The sequence below is a fragment of the Dendronephthya gigantea genome, unplaced genomic scaffold (genome assembly GCF_004324835.1).
Source record: "Dendronephthya gigantea isolate DGI-Jeju-01 unplaced genomic scaffold, DenGig_1.0 000002F, whole genome shotgun sequence".
Classification (NCBI taxonomy): domain Eukaryota; kingdom Metazoa; phylum Cnidaria; class Anthozoa; order Malacalcyonacea; family Nephtheidae; genus Dendronephthya; species Dendronephthya gigantea.
The window spans coordinates 1714112-1737637 of record NW_021163012.1 but is presented as its reverse complement, the minus strand read 5'-3'; the positions used below and the strand labels follow the sequence as shown (position 1 = coordinate 1737637).

General features: G+C 40.0%; 2 protein-coding genes across 2 annotated transcripts; one reads left to right on the top strand and one right to left on the bottom strand.

Annotated features, from left to right (window-relative positions):
- Positions 1-1038: 1038 nt before the first annotated feature.
- LOC114538582 lies at positions 1039-18148 on the bottom strand. The gene is made up of 21 exons (XM_028559717.1): positions 16612-18148; positions 11643-11837; positions 10328-10459; positions 9779-10054; positions 9167-9420; positions 8714-8921; positions 8137-8275; positions 7872-7957; positions 7536-7781; positions 7124-7280; positions 6775-7031; positions 6401-6545; positions 5839-6065; positions 5537-5657; positions 5188-5412; positions 4725-5066; positions 4167-4609; positions 3799-4025; positions 3225-3723; positions 2677-2910; positions 1039-2326 (listed from the first exon to the last, which is right to left on the bottom strand). The coding sequence occupies exons 1-21, from the start codon at positions 17966-17968 to the stop codon at positions 1977-1979; spliced, it is 6120 nt and encodes a 2039-aa protein (XP_028415518.1). The 5' UTR covers positions 17969-18148; the 3' UTR covers positions 1039-1976.
- A 311-nt stretch (positions 18149-18459) lies between these two features.
- Positions 18460-23439, top strand: LOC114536172 (zinc finger CCHC-type and RNA-binding motif-containing protein 1-like). Its single transcript, XM_028557519.1, has 6 exons — positions 18460-18722; positions 21575-21603; positions 21718-21829; positions 22213-22320; positions 22862-22965; positions 23033-23439. Exons 1-6 carry the CDS (start codon positions 18639-18641, stop codon positions 23238-23240), a joined length of 645 nt encoding a protein of 214 aa, XP_028413320.1. The 5' UTR covers positions 18460-18638; the 3' UTR covers positions 23241-23439.
- The last annotated feature ends 87 nt before the right edge of the window (positions 23440-23526 follow it).

The following is a 23526-nucleotide window of genomic DNA, read 5'->3' as shown; positions in this document are numbered from 1 at the left end:
GCACGCATGTGAATCTTCAGGCTGAGTCAATAAATTCGTGCACGTAGCTCATTCTATGTAAAACAAGCGAAAACACGCCTATTACGTTCAGCATTGTTAGTTTCTTTTCAAATCGCTTTTTTTATGGTTTGCCAACAGGAAATTAATAATTAGCTCCTCCCACTAAGAGTCTTCAGCGATCAGCGGCAACTTATTTAATGAGCTCCACTTTACAAGTTAGCCACTGCTTCGTCGCGCATTTGGATGAGAGCAAACCTGTCGTGATCTAGAAAGAAAGTTTTCCATAAAGGTAATTAAAGTATCATTTAACTATAACCTATACCATCTAACTACTAAGAATTTCTAACATACCATGCATTTCCGTACACTTGGTTGCCATTGTGCATTTCGACACGAAAAGGTTGGGGGATTCTCTAATTCAGTACCTGTCGGCAGGTTTTGCGACAACCTCTTTCCCAGCGGACTGTTGAAATGAGACATCTTTGCTAAATGTTGTAGCCGTCACATAGTTTCATAGAATTTCTGAATTACTTACTTGCACTTAGCAAAAGGCGTTCCATCGATCTTTTGTACAAGGATTGCCACAGAAACTGAGAATTAGACATGCTTCAAGAAATCGAATCGTATACTAAGCGATTTCTTTATACTGCGATAGCTATAGAAGGCATTCAAATAATAAAAATCGAATCTGGATTAGTCTCACGGAAATACTATCAAGTTACAACAGCCCTGAATGTATCATCTACTCATAACTCATTTGAATAAATGTGATGAAAAGTTTTACTTTCTAGTCAAAATGAATCCCCTGTAAACTGTTCTTCCTGGAGGTCCAGTAAGGATCATCTCTTATTGATCCAGTGATACTACAGGAGGAAACCTAAACTGGATAGCTTTATAAATTCTAAGACAACTCTCTAATATAGACAACTACCAAATGCAGACACGTCTCTAATTCAGACACCTTTAAAAACAGGAGCGTTAATAAAGGAAATTCTAACTGGGCAAACGAAGTCGAAAATCTACTGCATGGATTCAAATTATTTTATTCTGCTACATTTTTATATTTTCTACGAAAAAATAGGTCAAATAATTCAAATATTGTAAAGCTACGATGGATGGCTATGATACAATTTTCAATAATATATAATCTAACTTGTGTCAGAATTATTTCGACTAAATTTTACACCTTAGTACTAAGCTACGTTTGTAAAAACTGGCTTCGAACTTAAAACAAATATGCACTGGAACCAGAATAAGACTTAAATATATAAAAGTGTTGTTAAATACAGTAGAAACGATTATGCAGAACTGAAAGGCGGGCATATAATTCAGTAGTTAGCATAACCATTTTGGACCATTTCAGATATTAAGGCCATTTTCACAGGTTGATGTATCTCACACTCCCTCCCGGAAACCTCACATCGATCTGAATGCATGTAGTGGGAATATCTTGCAAACATGTTGCACCACAATGTTACGTTACCCTTGTCTAACCCAACGCTGAAAATCTTGTGGCAAGTTGTTTAATTTGAGGACAATTCAGCCGAAAATTGGATAAACGATATTTCCTATGGATGACAAGTGTTGAGTCCGCGATGGTACAAGTCTATGCTCGTCACGTGCGTTTTCATGCGTGTGGTTCGTGCTAACTACATGTTATAAACCTGACCATTTAGCCATTATTAGTGATATTAGACTAATTATAAATAAACGCACTATCAGAGGCACTATAAATAACGAGAAGCTAAGGTCATTCAACTACTAAGCCGTTATGTGTCGCTTAAAATACCATTGAAGTCCTGGTAACTATTATTGCGTCATCATAACAGTTACACTAGATTCTCGACCTATCATCATCTTACATTTTAATGTCATGCTTTACAAAACGTCATCATAACAAAAGTGACGCCACATGGCGTCATTGACCTGCAATTACGTCATCTTAACGTCCAGTTCTTCGGTTATGAAGGCAGGCATTAGCAATACGAAACAGACTGCAAGCTCTCTCCCTTGTGCATGCTGCATTCCGTGGCGCTGCTGACAGTACCATCGCTTTCCTGATGGCTCATGAGACTGTCTAAATCACACAGCGGATTAATGTAGTCCTCTTCGACATCGTCATCGATTGCCATGGCAGCGAGCACGTCATAATACGGATTATCAAACGCCAGTCTGTAGCCATTATGGCGGAAGCCTCTGGTTTTTAATTCCATCTCGCTCTCAGCTTCGCGCTGTCGTTTCTTTTCGGATTTTAATTTCTTTAAACGCCGACGACGTTTTCGGTACATTAAGACTGTGCATGTGAGAAGGAATAACAACACTAGACCTGAAACGAAAGATTTTGTAAGCAAGAGTCAGAAAAAAGGGGAGATGCCTTGTTGAAGTTTAGTAGATAATATCTTTCTATGTACTATATAGTAGGAAACCTAAACTAAACTAGCTTTATTTATACTGGATAGCTCTATCAGTTCTAAATTGTTCTTCCTAGAGGTCCAGTAAGGATCATCTCTTATTGATCCAGTTTTACTACAGGAGGAAACCTAAACTAAACTAACTTTATTTATACTGGATAGCTCTATCAGTTCTAAACTGCTCTTCCCAGAGGTCCAGTGAGGATCATCTCTTATTGATCCAGTGTTACTATACAAGAGGAAACCTAAAGCTTTTTTCACTCACCTCCTGCAAGGCCAGTGATGAGTTGTACATAAACCGACTCCGTGGCGGATGCTTCAGAATACAATTCGCCTGAGTAATAAACACTCCCAATCATTTCGCTGATGTCATCTTCATCAATAGACGAAATCACTTCCTTCACAATGCTGCCATTGAGCAGAACGTGATTATCAAACATTACTAAATTCACAATAACTAAATCGTCTGAGCCATCTTTGGAGCGACCAGGAGAGAGATCTAAGAAAACACGATACAAGATAATTATTACTGAAATGGCACAGCTCAGACCTTTTAAGGGTAGTTTAGGCATATTATAACCTAAATTGGCGTGAAAAACCCCCACCTAATTCAAGATTGCTGAGCCTAGTGTTTTCACTATTTGGATATGCTAGATACATCAATCTACTGAGCTTGAATTATGCTTGTTTGATTTTCCTAATTAGTTTTAAATGAAAGGGTAGTAATTCAATTCAAAACCGGTCATTCAAAAAGTTCGAATGCAGCTTCAGAGCCATTGTGTTGTTTTTAAATAAGGAAGCAAGATTGCTTACCTAAAATTCGGCTGACAAAATCGTGTCCGCTTTTGGGCTGAGTGGTACGCTTCACTTGCGGCAAAGTTGTGAAGGTGGTATTGAGGTATTCGCGCGTGGATTGGGACGGAGTTTGACGTCTCTTGAAATGACGTAATTCTTCGTAGGTGTGATAGTACATTGATATTAAGGTGGCTAGGTGTATTTTCAGCTGCTTCCGGCGTTGCAATTCATCGAAATTCGTGAAGTTTTCTTTGATCATGATTTGAAATTTCCCAACGTGCACCGGATGACATGCGCCGTTCACGTGGTGGCACACGTGATCGGTCTCGCATTCGCAACGATTTTCGCAATTTTTACCGTAGTTTTTCAACAAGCAGTCGTTGTCGCATAGATGGCCACGGAATCCGTGGGAGCATGGACAACGACCATCTATCTTGTAACACGGGCCTGTCACGTGGCGAGCGCATGCTGGGCATGGGTGTTTGCAGCCTTGTCCGTATGTTCCATCATCACAGAACTAAATCAAAGAAGGAAAAGTGAGCTAACGTTTTCGTGAGCTAACGATGGTCAGCGGGGTACTCTATTCATATACCTGTCGACAGGTCTTTCCCCTGTACCCAGAGTGGCACAGACATTGTCCGGTATCACCACGGCACCTCATCGTCTGGTTCCATTCGCATGAGCATTTGTTTCGGCATTCTAGACCCCACCGGCGATCTGGACACTGGTCCATACATCGGGTACCCGTGTACCCCGGCAGACACTTACAATTCCCATTGACTTTGTTGCACTCGGCTCCATTTTCACAAAGACAGACACCTAAAGATTGGAGAACACAGTCCGTCTTTTGATAGATGGAAACAAGGCACAGAAAATGGCAAAAAAGTGCAAGTTTAAACAGGCCTTAACCTGGGCTTTAAAAACAATGGTTATTCGCATTGAGATATACGGTATACACACCTACACACTTGGGTCCAAACCTCCCTTCAGGACACGGTTGTTCGCATTTGGTCCCAGTAAATCCTTCGGTACACTCGCACTCGCCGCTCACGTGATGGCAACTGGCGCCATTCGCGCAATCACACTTCTCATCGCAGTCCTTACCATACTCCCCCTCGGGGCACTCGTTCTCGCAATGGTAACCATAGAAACCGGGTAAGCAAAGGCATTTCCCGGTCACGTGATCGCAGGACGAAACCTGACCTTTGACGCACGAGTCGCAGCTCATGGTGCAGTTGATCCCATACGTCATTGGACGACACTGCTGTCCACAAAAGTCCCCAAAGAACCCTGCTAAGCACAAGCATTGGCCGTCGTTCGGGCGACACTCGGCTCCGTTCAAGCAACGACATTGCTCCGAGCAGTCTTGGCCATACTGACCGGGCTCACAAGTTCGACTGCACCTGGAAAGAGTAACAGTAGAACTACTTAATTGAGAAAAACCTGTGCCGGGGGTTTTCATATGGCTCTGTGAGTCGAACATCCGTCGAACTATTAAGTATTGGTCGTTAAGTTTACCTTGGTCCAAGATAGCCTGGACTACAATGACACTTTCCTGTCACCGCATCACATGATTTTCCGTTGCCATGGTCGCATTGACATCGCGAGTTGCATCCGGGACCGAAGAATCCATCCTGGCAACTTTGCGAGCAGTTCTCGCCAGTCCAGCCGGCGGGACAGTAGCATGTGCCCGTCACATGATCACAAGAGCCTCCATTGCGACAAGCGCACTTCTCGGCACAATTGTCGCCATAGTAGCCGCGTGGGCAAGCCTGCGCGCATGTGCGACCATACCATCCTGTTGGGCAGACGCACTTGCCTGAGAATGGGTCACACTCCGTACCATGCAGACAAACACACCTGGGAAACCAGAAGAGCATGTTACGCCTTCTGCTGTGATTTTAATTTGCTTAAAATATTAGTATCTAGAACATCATCCGACCAGACAATCCAGGACACATTAAAGAGGCCAGTAGCTTACTTGTATTGACATTTACGACCATAAAAACCACTGGGACAAGACACGTTACACGCCAACCCAGTCCATCCTGCGTTACACTCGCATTTGCCACTTTGGGTATTGCACGAACCATGGCCACTGCAGTTACATGCCTTGCTACATGACGTACCCCACCCACCATCGGAGCATTGACTGTTACAATAAGGACCATGCCAACCAGACTGACAGAGACATACTCCTGTAACGCTGTAAAAAAATTCCAAACTGCTCAGCAATTCATGTGAAAAAAATCTACTAATCTCACCCAACATGACCCTAACAATCCCCTGATGACTCAAAGGTTACGATTTTACGTTTATAAATCTGATACCTGTTGCATGTTTCATTGTTTCTGCATTGACACGAGTACTGACAGTCAGGGCCCCATCGATCAGCCAAACACGGCACAGTACAGCCTGCTCCTGTGAATCCATTCCCACATTTGCATTCCCCTACAAAGAGAAAACAAATTACTTCTGTAGCTCAAGTGTTAGGGCATCAAAACCATTCCACCAAGCACAATTTGTAGGTTAAAACAAACCAGAAATAAAATGTTTTTAGATACAGTAAATTTAACATTGGACAGGACAGATTTATGCCTGCGAACCTGTGCCTGCGAACATCTCCACCTACCTGTTGATGAAGTGCATTCAGCATTATCAGCGCATGCGCAACGGTTCTCACATCCCAAGCCATAATAACCTTGAGGACACGGTTGGTTACACAACAATCCCGTCCATCCCGGAGCAAGGCATGTGCACCCCCCGTCCGTCGGTTCACAGCGATCAGACGAACTGCATGGACATGTTCCTGAACAGCTCGAGCCATATTTACCACTTGGGCATTCCTCAGAGCATGATCTAGAGACGGGGAGGGGGAATAATTTAGACTCAACAATTACGGAAAGTTGTAAAGGCATTGGCCAGGAAAAACATGATACGTTTCTGTGGTCGCATTTGGAGTTTTCAAGCAGCATGTTTTAAAAGATTTAATGAAAATATTTTAGGGAAGTTATAAAACCAATCAACACCGAGTTATTTCATTCAAATAGTTGGTTCTAATTTTTCAAACCTTTGGATTTACCGATGCAAAATTGTAAAAAATAACGATGTGAGAATAGCGGTGGTTTGCGAGTGTTGTTTGTGACATGATGGTGCATCGTAAGACAAGCGAAATTTCAGTTGAAGAAACATACTTTCCTGCCGCCCCAGGCTTGCAGATGCATTCTCCTGTGACCGGGTTGCATGACAGCGTCTTCTCTGAACACGAACACTTCATTTCACAATGGACACCCCAAGTATTGTTCGAACACGGTTGATCACAGAATGGTCCTGTCCAACCTTGAAGGGAAAAAAGAATAAGTTTTTTCTACACATTCCACACAAAATGGTTCAAAGTATGAACTAGAGAAAACCTTGAATGGCCTGAAATGGTTTTATATCCGTGATAATTGTATCCAGATAGATTTTCAGAGGGTTTTTAGCGATGTTTTCAATCCCAATGATACTAAGAAAGCGTGTGATAAGGAAGATGAACCTGGGATCCAGGATCAAATACAAATCAACATACCAGAAGTACAATTGCACGCTCCAGTCACGTGATGACAATCGCCATTGTTCCTGCATTGACACGTCTGCTTGCAATCGCCTCCGAAATACCCACGAGGACACTGTAGTTCGCAGCGCATCCCATAGTATCCCGGCCCGCAGGAGCAATGGCCCGTGGCTATGTTACAACTACCATGACGACTACACAAGCACGTGTGCGCACATTCCTTGCCGTATTTTCCTACTGGGCAAGGCCACTGACACAAAGGACCGTAGTACCTTTCAAAAAGCAACGAGAGATAATTTAGAACGTTTCTGTGAAAGTCTGGCATCAGATGAACTAAAATAACGAATGACATGCACATACATACCCCGTGTCACAAATGCAAGTAAAGTTGTTTTCCCCCGTTTGGCACCTTCCTTCGTGTCGGCATGGGTTAGGATCACACCCCATATATTCACAACTATCCCCATGGTAACCTTTGTGGCAATGACAAGCTTCGCGGCTTTTCAGACTATCATGTAGACCTAAGAAAGGAGAAGTATCTGTATTAGAGAGAGGTGTCTGTATTAGAGAGATATCTGTATTAGAGAGATGTTTGTATTAGAGAGATGTCTGTATTAGAGAGATGTTTGTATTAGAGAGATATCCGTATTAGAGAGATGTCTGTATTAGAGAGGTGTCTGTATTAGAGTGGTGTCTGTATTAGAAGGAGTTGTTTATATTCGAGAAATGTCTGTATTAAAGAAATAATGATGCAAATATTACAAAATTAAACTCACCAGTTTTTATAATACTTTCACTAGTGATTGGCTCACAATCCGCATTCAGACTGCAATTCCTATTTCCTGTACATTTCTTAGTCGTCGGCGTTTCCTGACCAGCGGCCGCACACATGTTGTCCGTCATGTAAACGCCATAAAGCTCCACCCTCATGCAGATCCAGTTCCTCCAGTCGAGCGGGAAAATAAGAACTTTCTTTGCCAGCACAGCAAAAGGAAGCTCGTTTTCCACAATGCCAGTTGAATCTAGGATGATAAAAATTGACTGTCAGGACCAAACCTAACCTACAAGTTAATATTTTTCTTTATGATAAGAAGCGAAATACTCCGCAGTACCTGTGTTCCCATCAAAGAGTTTCTTTCCAGTTGAAACTCTGTACCAAGATGAATGCTCTCCATCCACAGATGTCTGTATTCCGAAGCTAAACGAAAGTACACAGCTTTTGTTGGTGACAATCTCAATACAACCGAACAGCTTTGTTTTGCAAACTCCACTGTAAAAACGTCTCGGGATAAAAGGCAACGAACATTCAACTAATCGTTGAGCACCACAATCTCACAAATAGGATAGCGTAAAATGTTTGATTTTTTAACTACTTACGTGGTGACCCAGTAGCTGTTGGTTTTACGTTTAATCTGATGTCCACCTTGCACGGCGATACGCGATATCAATGCCAGCTTAGGTAGAGTTATCTCCATTCGTACATAGCTTGGGTTATGATCTGATGAACACCACGCATCTTGAAGAACAATACAAATGGTTTAGAAGACATGGTTTACACTGTCAACGTTTCTGTGATTACGGTTAGAAATTTACATTGGTAAATCGATTCTAGGTTTTAAACAATTTTCAGCAAAGATCATTGTGATCATAGCTCAGCGTTCCAGTTCTTTCAATACTCAGTGTGATTCACTGTTCCAGTTTCCTCAAGTACTTTCATGGCAAAACTCTTGGACGTTTGACAAAGTCAACTAAGCTTTAGACTTATAAATATGTATATTATTACAGCCTTGAACTGTTGACCGCATCATATTACATTTGGCTAGGCCTCGTAATTTATCCTACGAAGTTGTTTAGAACATATTCATCTTCGATGATTACCCACAGTCGATCGTAGAGCATCGTAAATACGACGAATCACGACAATAAAAAGCAGGCTGGAAGCCCATGCACCTACCATTTCCATTAAGGCGACCAAATTTAGGGTCAGGAAGACTGGAAGGTGGGTAGGCGTTCAAAGCCGAATCTGAGATATAACGACTTTGCATTCCAAGAGGAACCCAGGTGAGCAGCTCCTTTGGAGTGAGCGCTAGATGACTGAATCTGAAGTTGTGCTCGTACTGCATCAGATGTACCGTGTGTACGCCAGGTTTGAGAGTGAAAGTCTGAAAATAAAAACAAAATAGAATTGAAATGTACAAAATTTGTGTTTAGCTAGGTTCACACTAGCCTTCTGTTGTTGCTTCTTCTGTTTTCATAAACTGGGAATAACTTAGTTTGCAATTGGTCATGTAAGAAGCTGTAGTTTGTCTTTCAAGAGATTCTTCCATTGAAAATCAATACATTTGGGATTACAGATTACATGGCTTCATGATATAGATTACTACAAATAACCATTGGGCAATCGTACCTCAAACATATATTGTGTCCACATTGGCCTTCCTTTCTCAATGTAAGTTGTATGCCAGGGATAATTATCAAGGTCATCTATTTTAAACTTCACACCGTTATTTTGCCTGGAAGTGGCATATGCCAAAAGCCATATTGAGTATTCGCCACCAACGCGTATGTCGAAGTCATAGCTTGCGATCAGATCGTCCTCCTGGCTCTTGGCTATCACGTATTCTTGTCTGTTCATCGCCGTGATGAGATCGTAAGCTGGACCTGAGAGGGAGGTGGAAGAAGAGAATGGTACAGCTGAACTTGAGAGAGAGGTGGGGAAAAGAGAATGGTACAAGTAGACCTGAGAGGGAGGTGGGGAAGAGAATGGTACAGCTGAACTTGAGAGGGAGGGGGGAGGAGGGAGGAAAGAAAATGGTACAAGTAGACCTAAGAGGGAGGTGGTAAAGAGAATGTTACAGCTGAACTCCAGAAGGAAGTGGAGAAAAGAGGTTGTTCCCCAGGCATCGAGATGGAGGCGGGGGGTGTAATATGACGAATAACAGCAAAGACTACAATTCAGCTAATGGCTTGTATTCTTGTCAGAGTCCCGTGCGTATGAAGAAATAAACTTTTAACAAACCTTTAACAGTAGGCTGTGTAGCGGGATGAAGGCACCCAGCAGAGGGGACCTTGCGTTGTTTGCACACTTTTGTATCAACAGTTGTCCTCTCTATCCTCTCGCATACTAAACTTACTTCATCGATTCTCACATTCCCAACGGTCTTAGGGAAATCGGGCTCAGGTTTACTAGCGAGGGTGAATTCGAATATAATCTGAGTGAGTTTAGGAAAGTTTGCCAGCTGTACAAAGCCTTGACGCCAATACGATTCCCCCTGATCATCACGCATCGTCCAGCCTTATTGAAGAGTATGAAAGTAAGTTTATGTTACGTCAAACTTACTAAGTAAGTTAGTTTAGGTTAGGTTTTCTTCTGTAGTAATACTGGATCAATAAGAGATGATCCTTACTGGACCTCTAGGAAGAACAGTTTAGAACTGATAGAGTTATCCAGTATAAATAAAGTTAGTTTAGTTTAGGTTTCCTCCTGTAGTAACACTGGATCAATAAGAGATGAAGTAAGGAAGATAGTGCTTCTAGGAAAAAGATAGTGTTTTATTCTTTCACCTACCACTAGGTTTGGTTTCGCCGTCATCCTGAGACACAAGTACTGACAAGATAGCAGACGGAACCCCAGCCATTTTGTACAGAAATGTCAATGAACACGAATGCCTTGGAGAGAACTTAGGACTGGCTAACCGCACTAAAATACAAACCAAAAACTGCATGATTGGATAACGTAGATGTGATAATACTGTAATTTCTTGCTATTTCAAAGCGAGTGTTGCACTTGCTGCAGGGTTATTATAGTTGGATCATAGATGATCAAAGTTTGCTTATTTACAGAATGTTGGGTTAAGCATGGTTAGGTCATGCATGTATAGAGGTAGACTGCGCATGTTCTCAGAATTTGCCCTGCATTGAATTGATCTAGTATTAGAAAGAATACGCGGATATGTTGAGTGTGGTTAGTTCATACTGAGGATTCAGTCGAAGTCGCAAAAAAAGCCATTGCAGAGTTTAACGAGATTGTAGGCCATACTTGAGTGGGGATTATACTTATCTGGGGTTGTAAAGGTCAGCAGAATACGCATTGCATGCGCTGAACGTAAAAAAACACCCCAAATTAAGATAATAGGAGGGTTGTTGACACCGGATGTGGTTAAACCACTCCGTATGACGTCATTACGACCGTTTAAAAAGCTATTCTTGGTCAATTCGTTCAGCTACCAATGGCCTTGTTTCAGTTCAATAACTTTCCCAGAGTAAACCACTTGAATAACAAACTTATTAAAATACCACGAAGTCTATTTATATACAGTGTGCAATATTTCAATGGGTTAACCTGTGGTTTTTATGCGGTTCTTCAAAAGAGCCTGGCAAGCTCGACGAAGTTAAAAACACTATTAGTATTATGTTGACTGAAATCGTCTGATATGAATATCAAAGCATTTATCGAATGTGTAGAAGTTGATGCTTCGAAGAAAAAGCAACCTCGAAACTGGCTTCCCTCGGGGAAAAAGTTTTCTAGAATGAGGCAAAACAATCACGCCTTTATCAGATAAACTTGAATTACAAACTTCTTTATGTTCACCACTTAAATTTAAACGTTGTGTGGTTTCGATCAGAGATTTTTGGTTCCACTCCGTGCACCTGAATTGCGTCAATCATTAGTATGTACGTACATTATTACACATGCCTTTAAGGTATAAGTTCAACCATGTGGCGTGGTACCGCACGTGCCGTTTGCATGTTCACTGCATGTCCGTAACAAGAACAACTTAAGGCTTAAGAACAACTTGGCACAATCTAACCATGCTGAGCCCGACAATCTGTTTTGCAGAAAATCATGTGATGATCACATGCATGTACATAGCCTGTCATACCTGGATGTTGCGAGCCATTACATGTTGCGAAAACATGATAAAAATTGTCAGGTAGATTCCAGCCAAAGTTGGGGTAGGTGTTGGAAATCGTGTCTATGACCCGAGACCAACTTGATGAAGGGTTGGGTTCCCAATTGCACATGTTTTTACCAAATCCACATTGGAGCACCTTCTCTTTACTGGACACACTACAAGCTGGAACGGATAAAACAGAGATTCAAACTACTAATTTCAATTTACATCTTTCAAAAGAAGAAAAATCACACCACAGCCAAATACCTAACGTTTGCATGCTATATATACGTCCAGAACGGAAGCCAAAAAGTTGTTTACATGCTTAGAGACCCAACATTGTTTTCCCCCGCTGAGAAAGCACAGTATTGTCAACGATATTGCGAAGACATGATAACAGTATTGTGAAAAACAATTTTACTTATCACTATCGTAACATGCAGTTTGTTGACATAACTCAATAACACCATAGTTAATGGAACTATAAACCACGATACGACGTTGTTGCTATAAGATTGGTTCCTAATGACAACATTATTCTTTATGAAAAATTTCCCTCTTTCAGTTCAAACTATTGTTATTCCATGCATCGATATTGCACAATGGCTAACTGCCAATAACAATGTTGTTTAATGATAAGATTAGTGTAGACTGTAGAGGCAGTTTGTATTAAAAAGCAGTTAACTATAGTTGGTGGCAAAAATGGGTATTTAGAATCATGTATTTTCAAGTGAACTACCATTTAACTACTCAAGATTTACTGATAAAGTTTTATACAACCGGCCCCAGGTATGTTTCGGGCAGTTACATCGTAGTTAATCCTAAAATTTAAGAACTTGTTCTGTCCTTAACTATAGTTAAAACTTAAAAGTTCATTACTGTAAAATACAAGGAGTACATGTTTTTCTAATGTTTTTCAGCCAACAAATATCACAGCAACGAGTTCTATTTTTAGACGGGTGAAACGCAAAGTTTAGTTAATGCGTTCACAAAACTCTTTGTCATTTGTCTGTCGTTTTGTCCCCACTTGGAACGAACCCAGATTGCATTAAAATGGTTCGGGCCCAGGCTGCATATGCTGCACTTGTAATTGGCGGAACGCTTTAGGGCAAAAATGTGAAAGTTTACAGAATATTATACAGGATACATAAAAGCAACAGTTAATACAGAAAGCAGACAACTTTTTGATTATATTTTGGCAATATTGTATAGTATATTTGTCGCAGGAATTGATCCACTAGGAAAACTGATTTGAAATAAACGAGGGATTATGTATCATAATATATGTGGCGAGGCAGGAAAAGTGTATATTTTATCGTAGAATGCCGAAATCAGGATGTGTCTTAAGTGTTTAAAGCTTCCTTTTCACCAGACTAGGCAATATTGTGAATACAAAAACGTGTGATTTTCGAAGCACACTTTTGGAATAAGACCGCAAAATTGTTGAGAGGCTATATCGTACACTATACCACAGTATAGAAACAGACAATATCTTCTTATAAATCAAAACGATTTCACATAATGTCATTGACACTGGGCATCAGGTGGTACATCAGTCACCATAGTTACCAACCTTCTTAATGAGTACTAATGTCAAAAATATTACAATTGCACCATATACCGCGATGCCAATGGGAATAATCTTGCATGTGTCAAGGTCAGGCTTCAAAAGATATATTTGCCATCAACAATGACACAATAACAAACGTCCTAAAGTTATTTAAGTTATGTTTAGCGTTGCAAAAACTTCAATAAGTGTGCCTGGAATTCCTGCTGTGTTTTACAGTTATGATTGAAAATGAAAATAGAAAGTTGCTTTTGAGTCAAACGGTGTTTGACAATGCATGTCAGGGTATGGGTCCAAGACAAATGTGGAACTCTTAAGCAATGTTTTGAATTCCCTGACTTGTTATGATACCTGCAGACTGTTTTGTTGATGAAAGCTTGTTTTTAGAAGCATCACAAACACAGCACGTGCATTAGCCATTTACTGTAAAACGGCAAATGGCGCACTTTACTTCAAAATGAAATCACAATTGAAATGAAGTCTCTCCTGTGTTCATATACTTAGTTAGATCTAAAGCCTATTCTATATTCTCTCTAATTCCACAGACCAGTTTCGATGGAGACGAAAATCCATATCGAATTGATGCATTGTAAAACTTATTTTTAGAGTAAAGTGCTTCCTGCATGTGTTCTCTCAGGCCAAGCCATGCAATACTCGAAACGAGTACAATGCATGCAGTTTGAATGAAAATCGAACAATGACTTGAAATACTTCAAAATTAAGTAAAGTGAAGTCCATTCCGTGATATGCACGTTCTCTCTAGATTGATTGATATGGTAGAGCATACCAGCTTTTATACCCTTGGGCTAAAAAACACGAAATAAAACGCGGTACTTGAAGAAGGGGTACATTTTGCATCAGTAGTGATGTTTTTTTTACCGTGTAGCGTTTTGTTTGTTTGAAGAGTTTGGGCGGGTGTTTGTGAGAGTGGAGCGTTCAGGAATTACATTTCACTGATCACATACGGAGCCGACCGTGTTCCTTCAACTTTAACTTTTGAGCCATGCCTAATCATTCACGTGTACGTATTTTATCAGTTCTGTCTTTACTAAATGAACGATAAGTGCCTTCTGAATAGGAACACACACAACAAATATTTGCTTTTAAACCAATATTCATATAATCGGCTATTTTACAAATCGAATAAAGATGCAAGCTAACCAAATCAACTTGTAATTAAGTTTCGCGCGCTGAAACCTTAGAATTCATAAAATTTCGTTGCGATATAAGCACAAGTGTCTGAGATATTTCATATTTTACATTACCACGCTAAACTTCAAAAACCAAAAAAACTTAACGGAACTTTAACGATGCCGTAAACAGGTTAAACGTTTTGAACCTTTGTCCACAGTGCACGCTATCGCACTCTTGTATAATGGAACGGAATTCAAATTTGTCGATTGCTCACGTACTGATATAATGACTAGTGTGAAATGTTATTATTATATGGACGAAATAGCGTGGATAACGTTTGAAGCTGTATACCACTCATGACACGGAGACGCAGGTAGGCTTGTGTTGCATGATGGGCGGGCACCCAACGGACAAACAGGTCTCCCTTAATAGCAGCAAGCCTGAAAATATTCGCCCTGCAACAAAGCTAGGCTAAGACCGCCATATAATTATGACAATATTGGCTGCAATTATTTTGTTACGCTCACGACAATTACCGGATCTATCGTAGACTTAACCACTCAGCATTTTACGAGCACATTCTCGCCACGACACATGTTCTTCAATCGCGCGAAAAATTGGCCGAATTATTGCTACACGTATATTGATTGGCAAACGAGGACAGATAGATATCTATAGCAGATATCTATTAGAAAAGAATATCTATTGCGAACTGCATGTTTGCAGTTTTTCTTCCCAAACGTAAGGCCGTAGGATTCCTTAGACACATTCTTGAACAATATTGCAGTTAGTTTAGTTTAGGTTTCCTCCTGTAGTAACACTGGATCAATAAGAGATGATCCTTACTTACTGGATCTCTAGGAAGAACAGTTTAGAACTGGTAGAGCTATCCAGTATAAATAAAGTTAGTTTAGTTTAGGTTTCCTCCTGTAGTAACACCGGATCAATAAGAGATGATCCTTACTGGACCTCTAGGAAGAACAGTTTAGAACTGATAGAGCTATCCAGTATAAATAAAGTTAGTTTAGTTTAGGTTTCCTCCTGTAGTAACACTGGATCAATAAGAAATGACATCTAAACACATCAAAACTCTTGGGAGAACCTTTCCCACTCAATACAAAGATAAATATTTTAGTCACGTTTTTCCAGATGGTTCGGCAAGGCATGGATAAATGCAGGAGAGGTTGATTATGACAAGTGGTTTAAGCATGGTGATTGCAAGAAAAGATAAAGGAACAAAGCATGGATTTTCCAGAGTATTTCAAAACACAAATAACTAAGACTTACAACTTAATTTTTCTGTGACTCAAAGCTAGTACCAAGAGAGAGCAAATGAGTAAGCTTAACTAAAACTAATCTACACAGGTTTTGAAGTATCTTAAGTCATTTATTGTTGTTCAACTCAGGGAGCAGCCAAAACATCAGATAAATGAGAATTAAATGAGAGGGAACACAGGAGAGCTTATCAATACAGTCTATTTCAAGTAATTTCCTGGCAATGTGCCAGTTACAGACATGCTTTAATATATTATTAATTTATTATGTCCAACCTCAGACAATATCATCTGTTGTTGGTAGAGCACGCTTTATTGCTGTTATGAAAAAAGCACAGCAATCGCTGGCAAGGTCATAGAATATTTCACATGTTTTCAGGTAATTTAGACACAAACAATCTTAGGTATTTTTAAATCATGGCTCTGAACAACACCATTCAGGTGCAGTCAAAACTCTATTATTGTGTAAACATCAGAACACTGGCTGCAGAAATAGATTAGATCAAAATCTACTACATTAGCATTCATAAACAATTCAAACCACAGCCACATGAGGGAAAATAAATGAGTCTCAATATGCTCGAAATGCAGGGGGTCATTGTGGGCGGATTCTGCAATCAGCTGCGCTGGTTTGGACTCCTTTTAATAATCTCAAACATTCAAATGAACTGCAACAGTTTTGCTTCTAAAAAATTCCCTAAACATCCTGATGTTTTCAGGAAAAGGACTCTTGTAGAGAGTGTTATAAAGTGGCTCGATTAAAACACTCATGTTTGCTCCAAATCATTAACCCCAACTGATTAATTGCTGCATGATTTTTTTTTTCAATATTACAGTCGCAAACAACCCAAAGTGGTATGCTTTTGATTTATATCTCCCGCGCAGATTTTGAATACATAAAATCATTACTTAGCATTCATACACAAACCATAGAGGCTAATTATCAATTTAATAACAAAAGAGACTCAAATTTGAGACTTACCTAAAATCTCTCGTTTATTCACTCCCTCATTGCAAATGCTTGAACATTTGCCCCATGGGCCAGCCGTCCACTGATAGGAGTTGTACTGAATAGACTTGCATATACCTTTCTCCATTATAGTTTCTTTTGTGGGGTCGCAATTCGAGGTGTATATGATAACCCTGATTCTGACATTATGAATCTCTTGAAGCATTTGATTGTTTCCCCAACCACTCTTGACTAGAATGCTATGGCCACTTTCAGAGCCCCTGTGCCTCTTCGGCAACCATATGCGGATTCGGTTCTCATCGTAGGCAAATAGAATCCCACCATATCCCTTGTAGTTATTTTCCATAGACATAGCTACACCTGTGCCTTCAAAGATAAGCCCCTTGTTGCCAATTCTCCCTTGCACAATCACAAGTGACGGCAAGGTGTTGGTTGAATGATAAACTTCCAGAAAGGAATGTGAGCCTTGTGACATCATGTATTTCCATTCTGTCTTAAAGGTTGGCACAGGGAACTTTGCAATCCACAAAAAAATGTGTACAAGGCATTTCTGGGTGTTTTCTGCATGGCGTTCGCCACCCCAGCCATTTTCAACGAAAACACATCCAGTTTTCTTTGTGCTAGAACTGGGAGCCCACAGCAGAATTTCTTTCTCATTATAGGCAAAGATAACCCCACCATAGCCTTTTTTCTCTATATTTTGACTGGCAGTGATAGCATTGAACCAAAATCCCTCATTGGGGCTTGGTTTGTGGGGGTCGTCCGACAGTGGGGTCACCCTTACCAAAACTCGTTCGGGGATCTGGCCAAGCTTGTGATCTACCTTCACAAAGACCCGATCTGGGTTTTGAGTGTTCAAAAGCGTACTGGTTTGAAAGCTAGGAACAGGGCCAATATACCAAACATCAACAACTACAAGGGCTGTATCGCATGTTTGGCTATACCTCCGGCCACCCCAACCTTCACCCACCGACACTACCCTACCGTTTTCCCCGGTTCCCTTGAACGCAGAAGGCGCCCAGATCCGTACACGACTTCTGTCGTAAGCGAAAACAATTCCTCCGTGTGGATAGCTGTTTTTTCGCGCCGAAACCTGAGCAGATCCAACTCCTTCGAAGCAAAATCCAGCATTAACACCACTCAGGACTTTCGCGTAAACACGAACGTGAAACGGCATTTGCGTATGTCCCGTCTGTACTTCCCGAAAGGAATCGCTTCCATTATTTGAACGTAGTATAAACGAAGTACTAAAATCAGGAACAGAGAGCGCAGCGAGTCGTAAGTCGTTGTACAACAACGTGCAATATCCTATCGTCGCATGATATAAGACGAAGATCCAAACAACGAACGGTCTAAAATGGGGCCACATTTAGACGATATAAGCGGTCCTTCTGTTCACTTGAAATTGCTTAAACAGACAGTCAAGGTCTATAGTTTCCTGAGAATTTAAAACAATTCCGAAAGGTTAAAATCCGCGCTTTCATTGTGTTAAAACAGTGAAGTACTTTCACTGTGGCAGACACCGCGGTACTTGTGTTTTTATATTGCCCGCAGGTGAACATTTGTAACCTCGCCTTGTTTTTCACTCGTGTCCCTGATCTCTGCATTCATCTGGAGTAAGCAGCAGAAGGTCGGACGATGTGTTCATTTCTTAAAAACTCCTGGAGGAAAACGTTAGTTTCAGTAAAACATTAGCATCTTTTAAAAGCCTAGGGATCATGACCGGTCGAAAAACAGTGTATTCGCGTTTTAAAAAGTGCAATCTTTCTTCTTACAACAGCGCACTTTTGAATTATGAGTCACTCCTCCCCGTAATGTACGGATAGGTCCCCCCCCCTGATTATAAGAAGAAAAATCAAATATGGCCGTCAAGAGAATATTAATTTTGATAAGCAAACGATCTTTTTATGTTATTTAAAAAATGTTATCAACTTAATTAGGGTGTATGAAAGACGGCCAGTCTGTCTCTTTTATTATTATGGCCTGATTTCGTGCAGAAATTTTTAACAAAGGTTTTTAATTTAAGTTGTGAGTGGAAGATGAGTGGTGGGCTGGCACCGAGCAAGTCAACAATTTACGTTGGAAATTTACCTTATTCTTTGACAAACAATGATCTGCATAAGGTCAGATAAACCGCATTTTGCTTCAGTGTTTACTGTGTTACTATTGATGTATTTTATATTAGGGATGTTTTTCAATTTGCAGGTCTTTACATATATCCTTTGATATCGTTTGTCTATTGTGTCTAAAAATAATTTGGGAATGGTCGAAGAATCTTCGTCCAAAGAAAGCGCGAAAATAAGGTCCTTTGTAAATTACCCTTCCTTGCCAACATGAAAAAAGTCAAACCTGTTAGCACAAAGTTTGCAAATCCAGAGTCGTTTATATTATTAAAATGCTTTGCAGCTCTTGACAAATTAAAGTCCCCTAAACACTTTAAACTCTATAGACTATATTAACAACTAGACAATGCAATATCATGTTTGGGAATTACTACACATCTCATCCCTGCAAACAATGTTTGTTGTATATTAGTTTCCAGTGAATGTGCCTCAGATAATGACTCTGCTGTCTCCCGTGGACATTTCAAACATTTTCAATCATGTTGATAGTATTAAGGCTGGAATTGAATTATTATTAGTATTAACCAAATTTTTTTGTTATTTAATTTATTCAATATGAGCAATTGGCAACTGGACTTGGTGAAAAAATTTTGTTGAGACCTGTTGCTTGATACCACTGCTTGATACATGACTTGTTATTGGCAGTATACAAATAATGTAGATGTAATGAGCACTACCTGTGGGTGAAATCAAAGATGGATTTACTAAAGGGGTGAAAATTTAGGGCAACTGTGAGTTCTAATGATGTGAATTTTTAGGCCTTTATCATCTCATTTTAATATTTTTTACCAAATCCAGCCAGACAGTGGCAAAATGGTAATTACCCTTATCTGAAAATAAGGAATTTTTTTCCAATTTGAATATATATAGTTGTAGTGGTTAGTTAAAAAAAAACAGCACCGGATACCAAATCCGGCCGGATAGGGGGAGAATGGTAAAATTCTAAAAATGGTAAAATCTAAAAATAAGGATTTTTCCAAATTTGAATATATATAGTTGACATATTTGATGGCAATCTAAAATTATAACAGTTTGTCTTAATTTCGTTACTGACCTGTAAATGGCAATATTTGAACATCATCTTTCAACCTGTATTGGCAGTACTGCACCCCACCATCCCTGGTACCCCTCCCCCCCTCCTGGTACCCCCTCCCTGATAAAGCATTCACAAGGGGTTGTGTTTAATTTGTATCACGTATATTTAAAACGCCCTGAAATTACTCTCCTGAAATGTGGCGATTATGCTGTTTGTTATTGCAAACACGACCCTGGATTTCTTAGAAGCTCTTGCGTGCACCAACGGCAAATAAACACTCTCGAACATAAGTGTTATCGTGGTGGACACACTAAGAAACGGTATGGATACTTCAAGCTTGTATTGGAAATCAGCGAGTGCTTTAAATTCTAACGTTGTTATTTACATAAACATCTTTTTCTCTGTAAAATGCCAAAAATACATCATGAAAGGTGTCCATGTATTTCGTAGATCGTATTCATCGTAAAGAGGCTTGTAGGTTTCGTCTAATGACCGTAAAAAACAGAGCTCTCTTCTAGCGATTAATTCAAAGAAATGATAAGATATTTCCTGCTGATATTGTTCACAGAGTTCAAGTGTTGCCAGTTATCTCATTGCGTAACTTGCGTAACCAACGGCTGATGCAGTTCAGTGCATTTTAGGCAGAACAGATTGATACAGTCCGTATCCCGACATAAACCGTACTATTAATCCTACCTTCAACCTGGATCTCCGTAGTGTCTTTTTTTGGTTTTGTACCATCCTGACCTGCTTCAGAATAACCTCGACCCAGCACAATAGTTGTTCTACACTATAGACCCATAGTCTTGCCTCATGCATAGCGGCAATATTCAACACTCAGGTTATTAGTTCTTGGCTAAACTCAGGCGTGAAAAAAGATTGTTTTCATTTATGTCATATATCCGCAATATAGGTTAAAAATTTTGAACGAAAAACCAAATATTTATCACCTGATAAACGGAGGAACTTTTCGGTGTCCACCAACTTGGCTGCTCTGATCTCACATGCGATAAAAGCAAGCAATGCGTGAGTCCATTAAGAATCATTGCAAATGCAATAAACACAGACGTAATCTCGGGAGTGAAACTTGGGTCTGATGTGAGGATTGCAGTTTGTTTCGGCCGGAAAAGAAGCTGTGATAAAAAAAAGGAAGAAATGTTAAAAAAACCCAGACTTCAATCTTGCAGGAATTAGCATTTCCTGTGTCTTCTCCCCTCTATTCCGGCTGACTTATGAATCAATCAATTTCGTCGGATCCAATTCACTTCTGATGGATGTTTTATTGCCTGTTGACTGGCAAAGTATATGCATGGGCAGCAAATCAACTAAAACCAATCCAGCACAGCGAGCTCTATAGCTCACTGATCCAGTACTGCTTTATCAATAAAAAACTACCTAACTACATATAAAAACCACTGATAAAAAGTGAATTTGATCGTGTGAACGGGTCTATAAAGCTCATAAAATATAATCGCGTGCATTTTTCAAGAGTTTTGTGATGTATAGATCTCGTTTTCTTAATTTACACTCAGTCATTCTGGCCAGACTTGGAGTTGATCGATCCTTATCTGCATTCCAGACAAAATTGCTACTTGGGAGAGCCTGCATGTGTCTCGTCTCCTCCCCCACTCATGTAGACTTCTAGTAGTTTTCCGGCCTTCGAGAATCGTCTACATCTCTATAATAAACAATTTAACATTATTCTCCATGCATGCAACATGTAAATTGTCCATTATTGCATTCATTTTCATAAGCTCTCCCAGTCCCTCAGAATAAGAAGTATTTGAGTAATGTCCACTTCTTCTTTCATTTTCAGATTTTTGAAAAGTACGGCAAAGTAGTCAAGTATGTGAGCCTTGTTTGAGGGAAGACAAATTAATAGTTGATAAGATTTGGTAAGCGAGAGTTTGCATGAGACTTCTATCCCGTTAAATGCTCTCCATCTTTATGTAATTTTAGAGTGACGATTGTCAGAGACAAAGTATCGAGAGAAAGTAAAGGCGTCGCTTTTATTTTGTTCTTGGACAGAGACTCAGCTCAAAAAGCTGTCAGTGCTATCAATAGGAAACAAGTATGCATGATTTTATTTTCCTAAAATAGTTGTGTCCTTCTGTAGTAACACTGGATCAATAAGAGATGATCCTTACTGGACCTCTAGGAAGAACAGTTTAGAACTGATAGAGCTATCCAGTATATAAATAAAGTTAGTTTAGTTTAGGTTTCCTCCTGTAGTAACACTGGATCAATAAGAAATGACATCTACACACATCAAAACTCTTGGTGGAACTGATAAAGCTATCCAGTATAAATAAAGCTAGTTTACCTAATAGGTTTCCTGTTGTAACACTGGATCAATAAAAGATGATCCTTATTGGACCTCTATATTCACTGACCTATATTAGAGGTATATTATCAAGTGTAAGTCAGTGGCTATATTACATTCGTATTTTTCAGATGTTTGGTCGTACAATTAAATGTTGTATCGCGAAGGACAATGGCCGTGCTACTGAGTTCATTCGCAAGAAATATTACCCAGATAAATCACGTTGCTATGAATGTGGGGTATGACCGTGTTCTTCATTCTTCTCAGCTAAATCTATATGGCGAGTTCTCATAGGATTTCCACGCTCCCGGATAATACTCACTATTATATTCCCTGACATACTTGTAATGGATATAAAAATGCCCAAATGGTCCAGCCTCCAGGTACTCTTGTTGACCCATCACCAAAAATGCATCTGTGAGGTTCTGTCTAAAGCCAGTAAAGGCGGATTTCCATTCAATGCAAAATGTCGCGAGATCGATTCTTTGCGATCGCCTTCTTTTGGAATGTGTTCGTTCAAGCTCATCTAATGGGATTAATTCCGCTTGACTGTTTCTATTTCAAAAGAAGGCGATCGCAAAAAGTCGATCGTGCGACATTTTAGTCGAGAAATACTTGCCCAATCAATTTCCCATCTAAGCCTGGCTTTGTCATCCATTTTGCTGTCTTACTCGATCGGCTAACCCTCAACTTTTTCATTCACTTGTCATATGAAAAGTTGAATACTTTCTTTGCTATCTTAGCTGTAATTTTTTTGCTCAAATGAGTCTTTCCCACAAGGATGACGGCCATCTCAGCTACAACTGTCCGAAAAATATGTTAGGAGATCGCGAGCCCCCTCCGAAGAAAGAAAAACGCAAAAGAAAATACGAAGACGAAGATACGTGAGTAGCGAAACCTGAAACTTTACCTTGTTTTCTAGCTTTCACAATCTGGTTTCTAAAATTTTAGAGCAGCGAATTTTGAAGATGAAGACGACGACGAGGATTACATCGAGGATCCTTATAACGACAGCTTGAGCGCGGCTATTGCAGAGTCGGCAGCTTTAGCTGAACGCGATCGAAAGGCGAATCAAGGGGAGAGTTCATCACGTCATGCAAAACACAAGAAAATCATCAAGAAAGACTCGTATTTCAGCGATGAAGAGGATGTAGACTAACTCAGCTTGTGAATAAGGTGTAGGCAATGGTGTGTTGGAGTTGGACTCTGACCTGATTTTTTCAGGGGGGTACCACCCCAGGGGATTTTTGTGGGGGTGAGTGCCATGTGTTTGGCAAGACACTGTTTGGCAACACAATGTTATAAATCTGCATTCTGTTATGAAAACTGGATTAATTTAATCTCTTCAAACCCCTAAGTTTGTAATCTTGGTTAATTCAATCCACCACTTCATGTTTCTCAGGCAGTCAATCCAACTAAATATTATGCATTAGATTTAATAATTT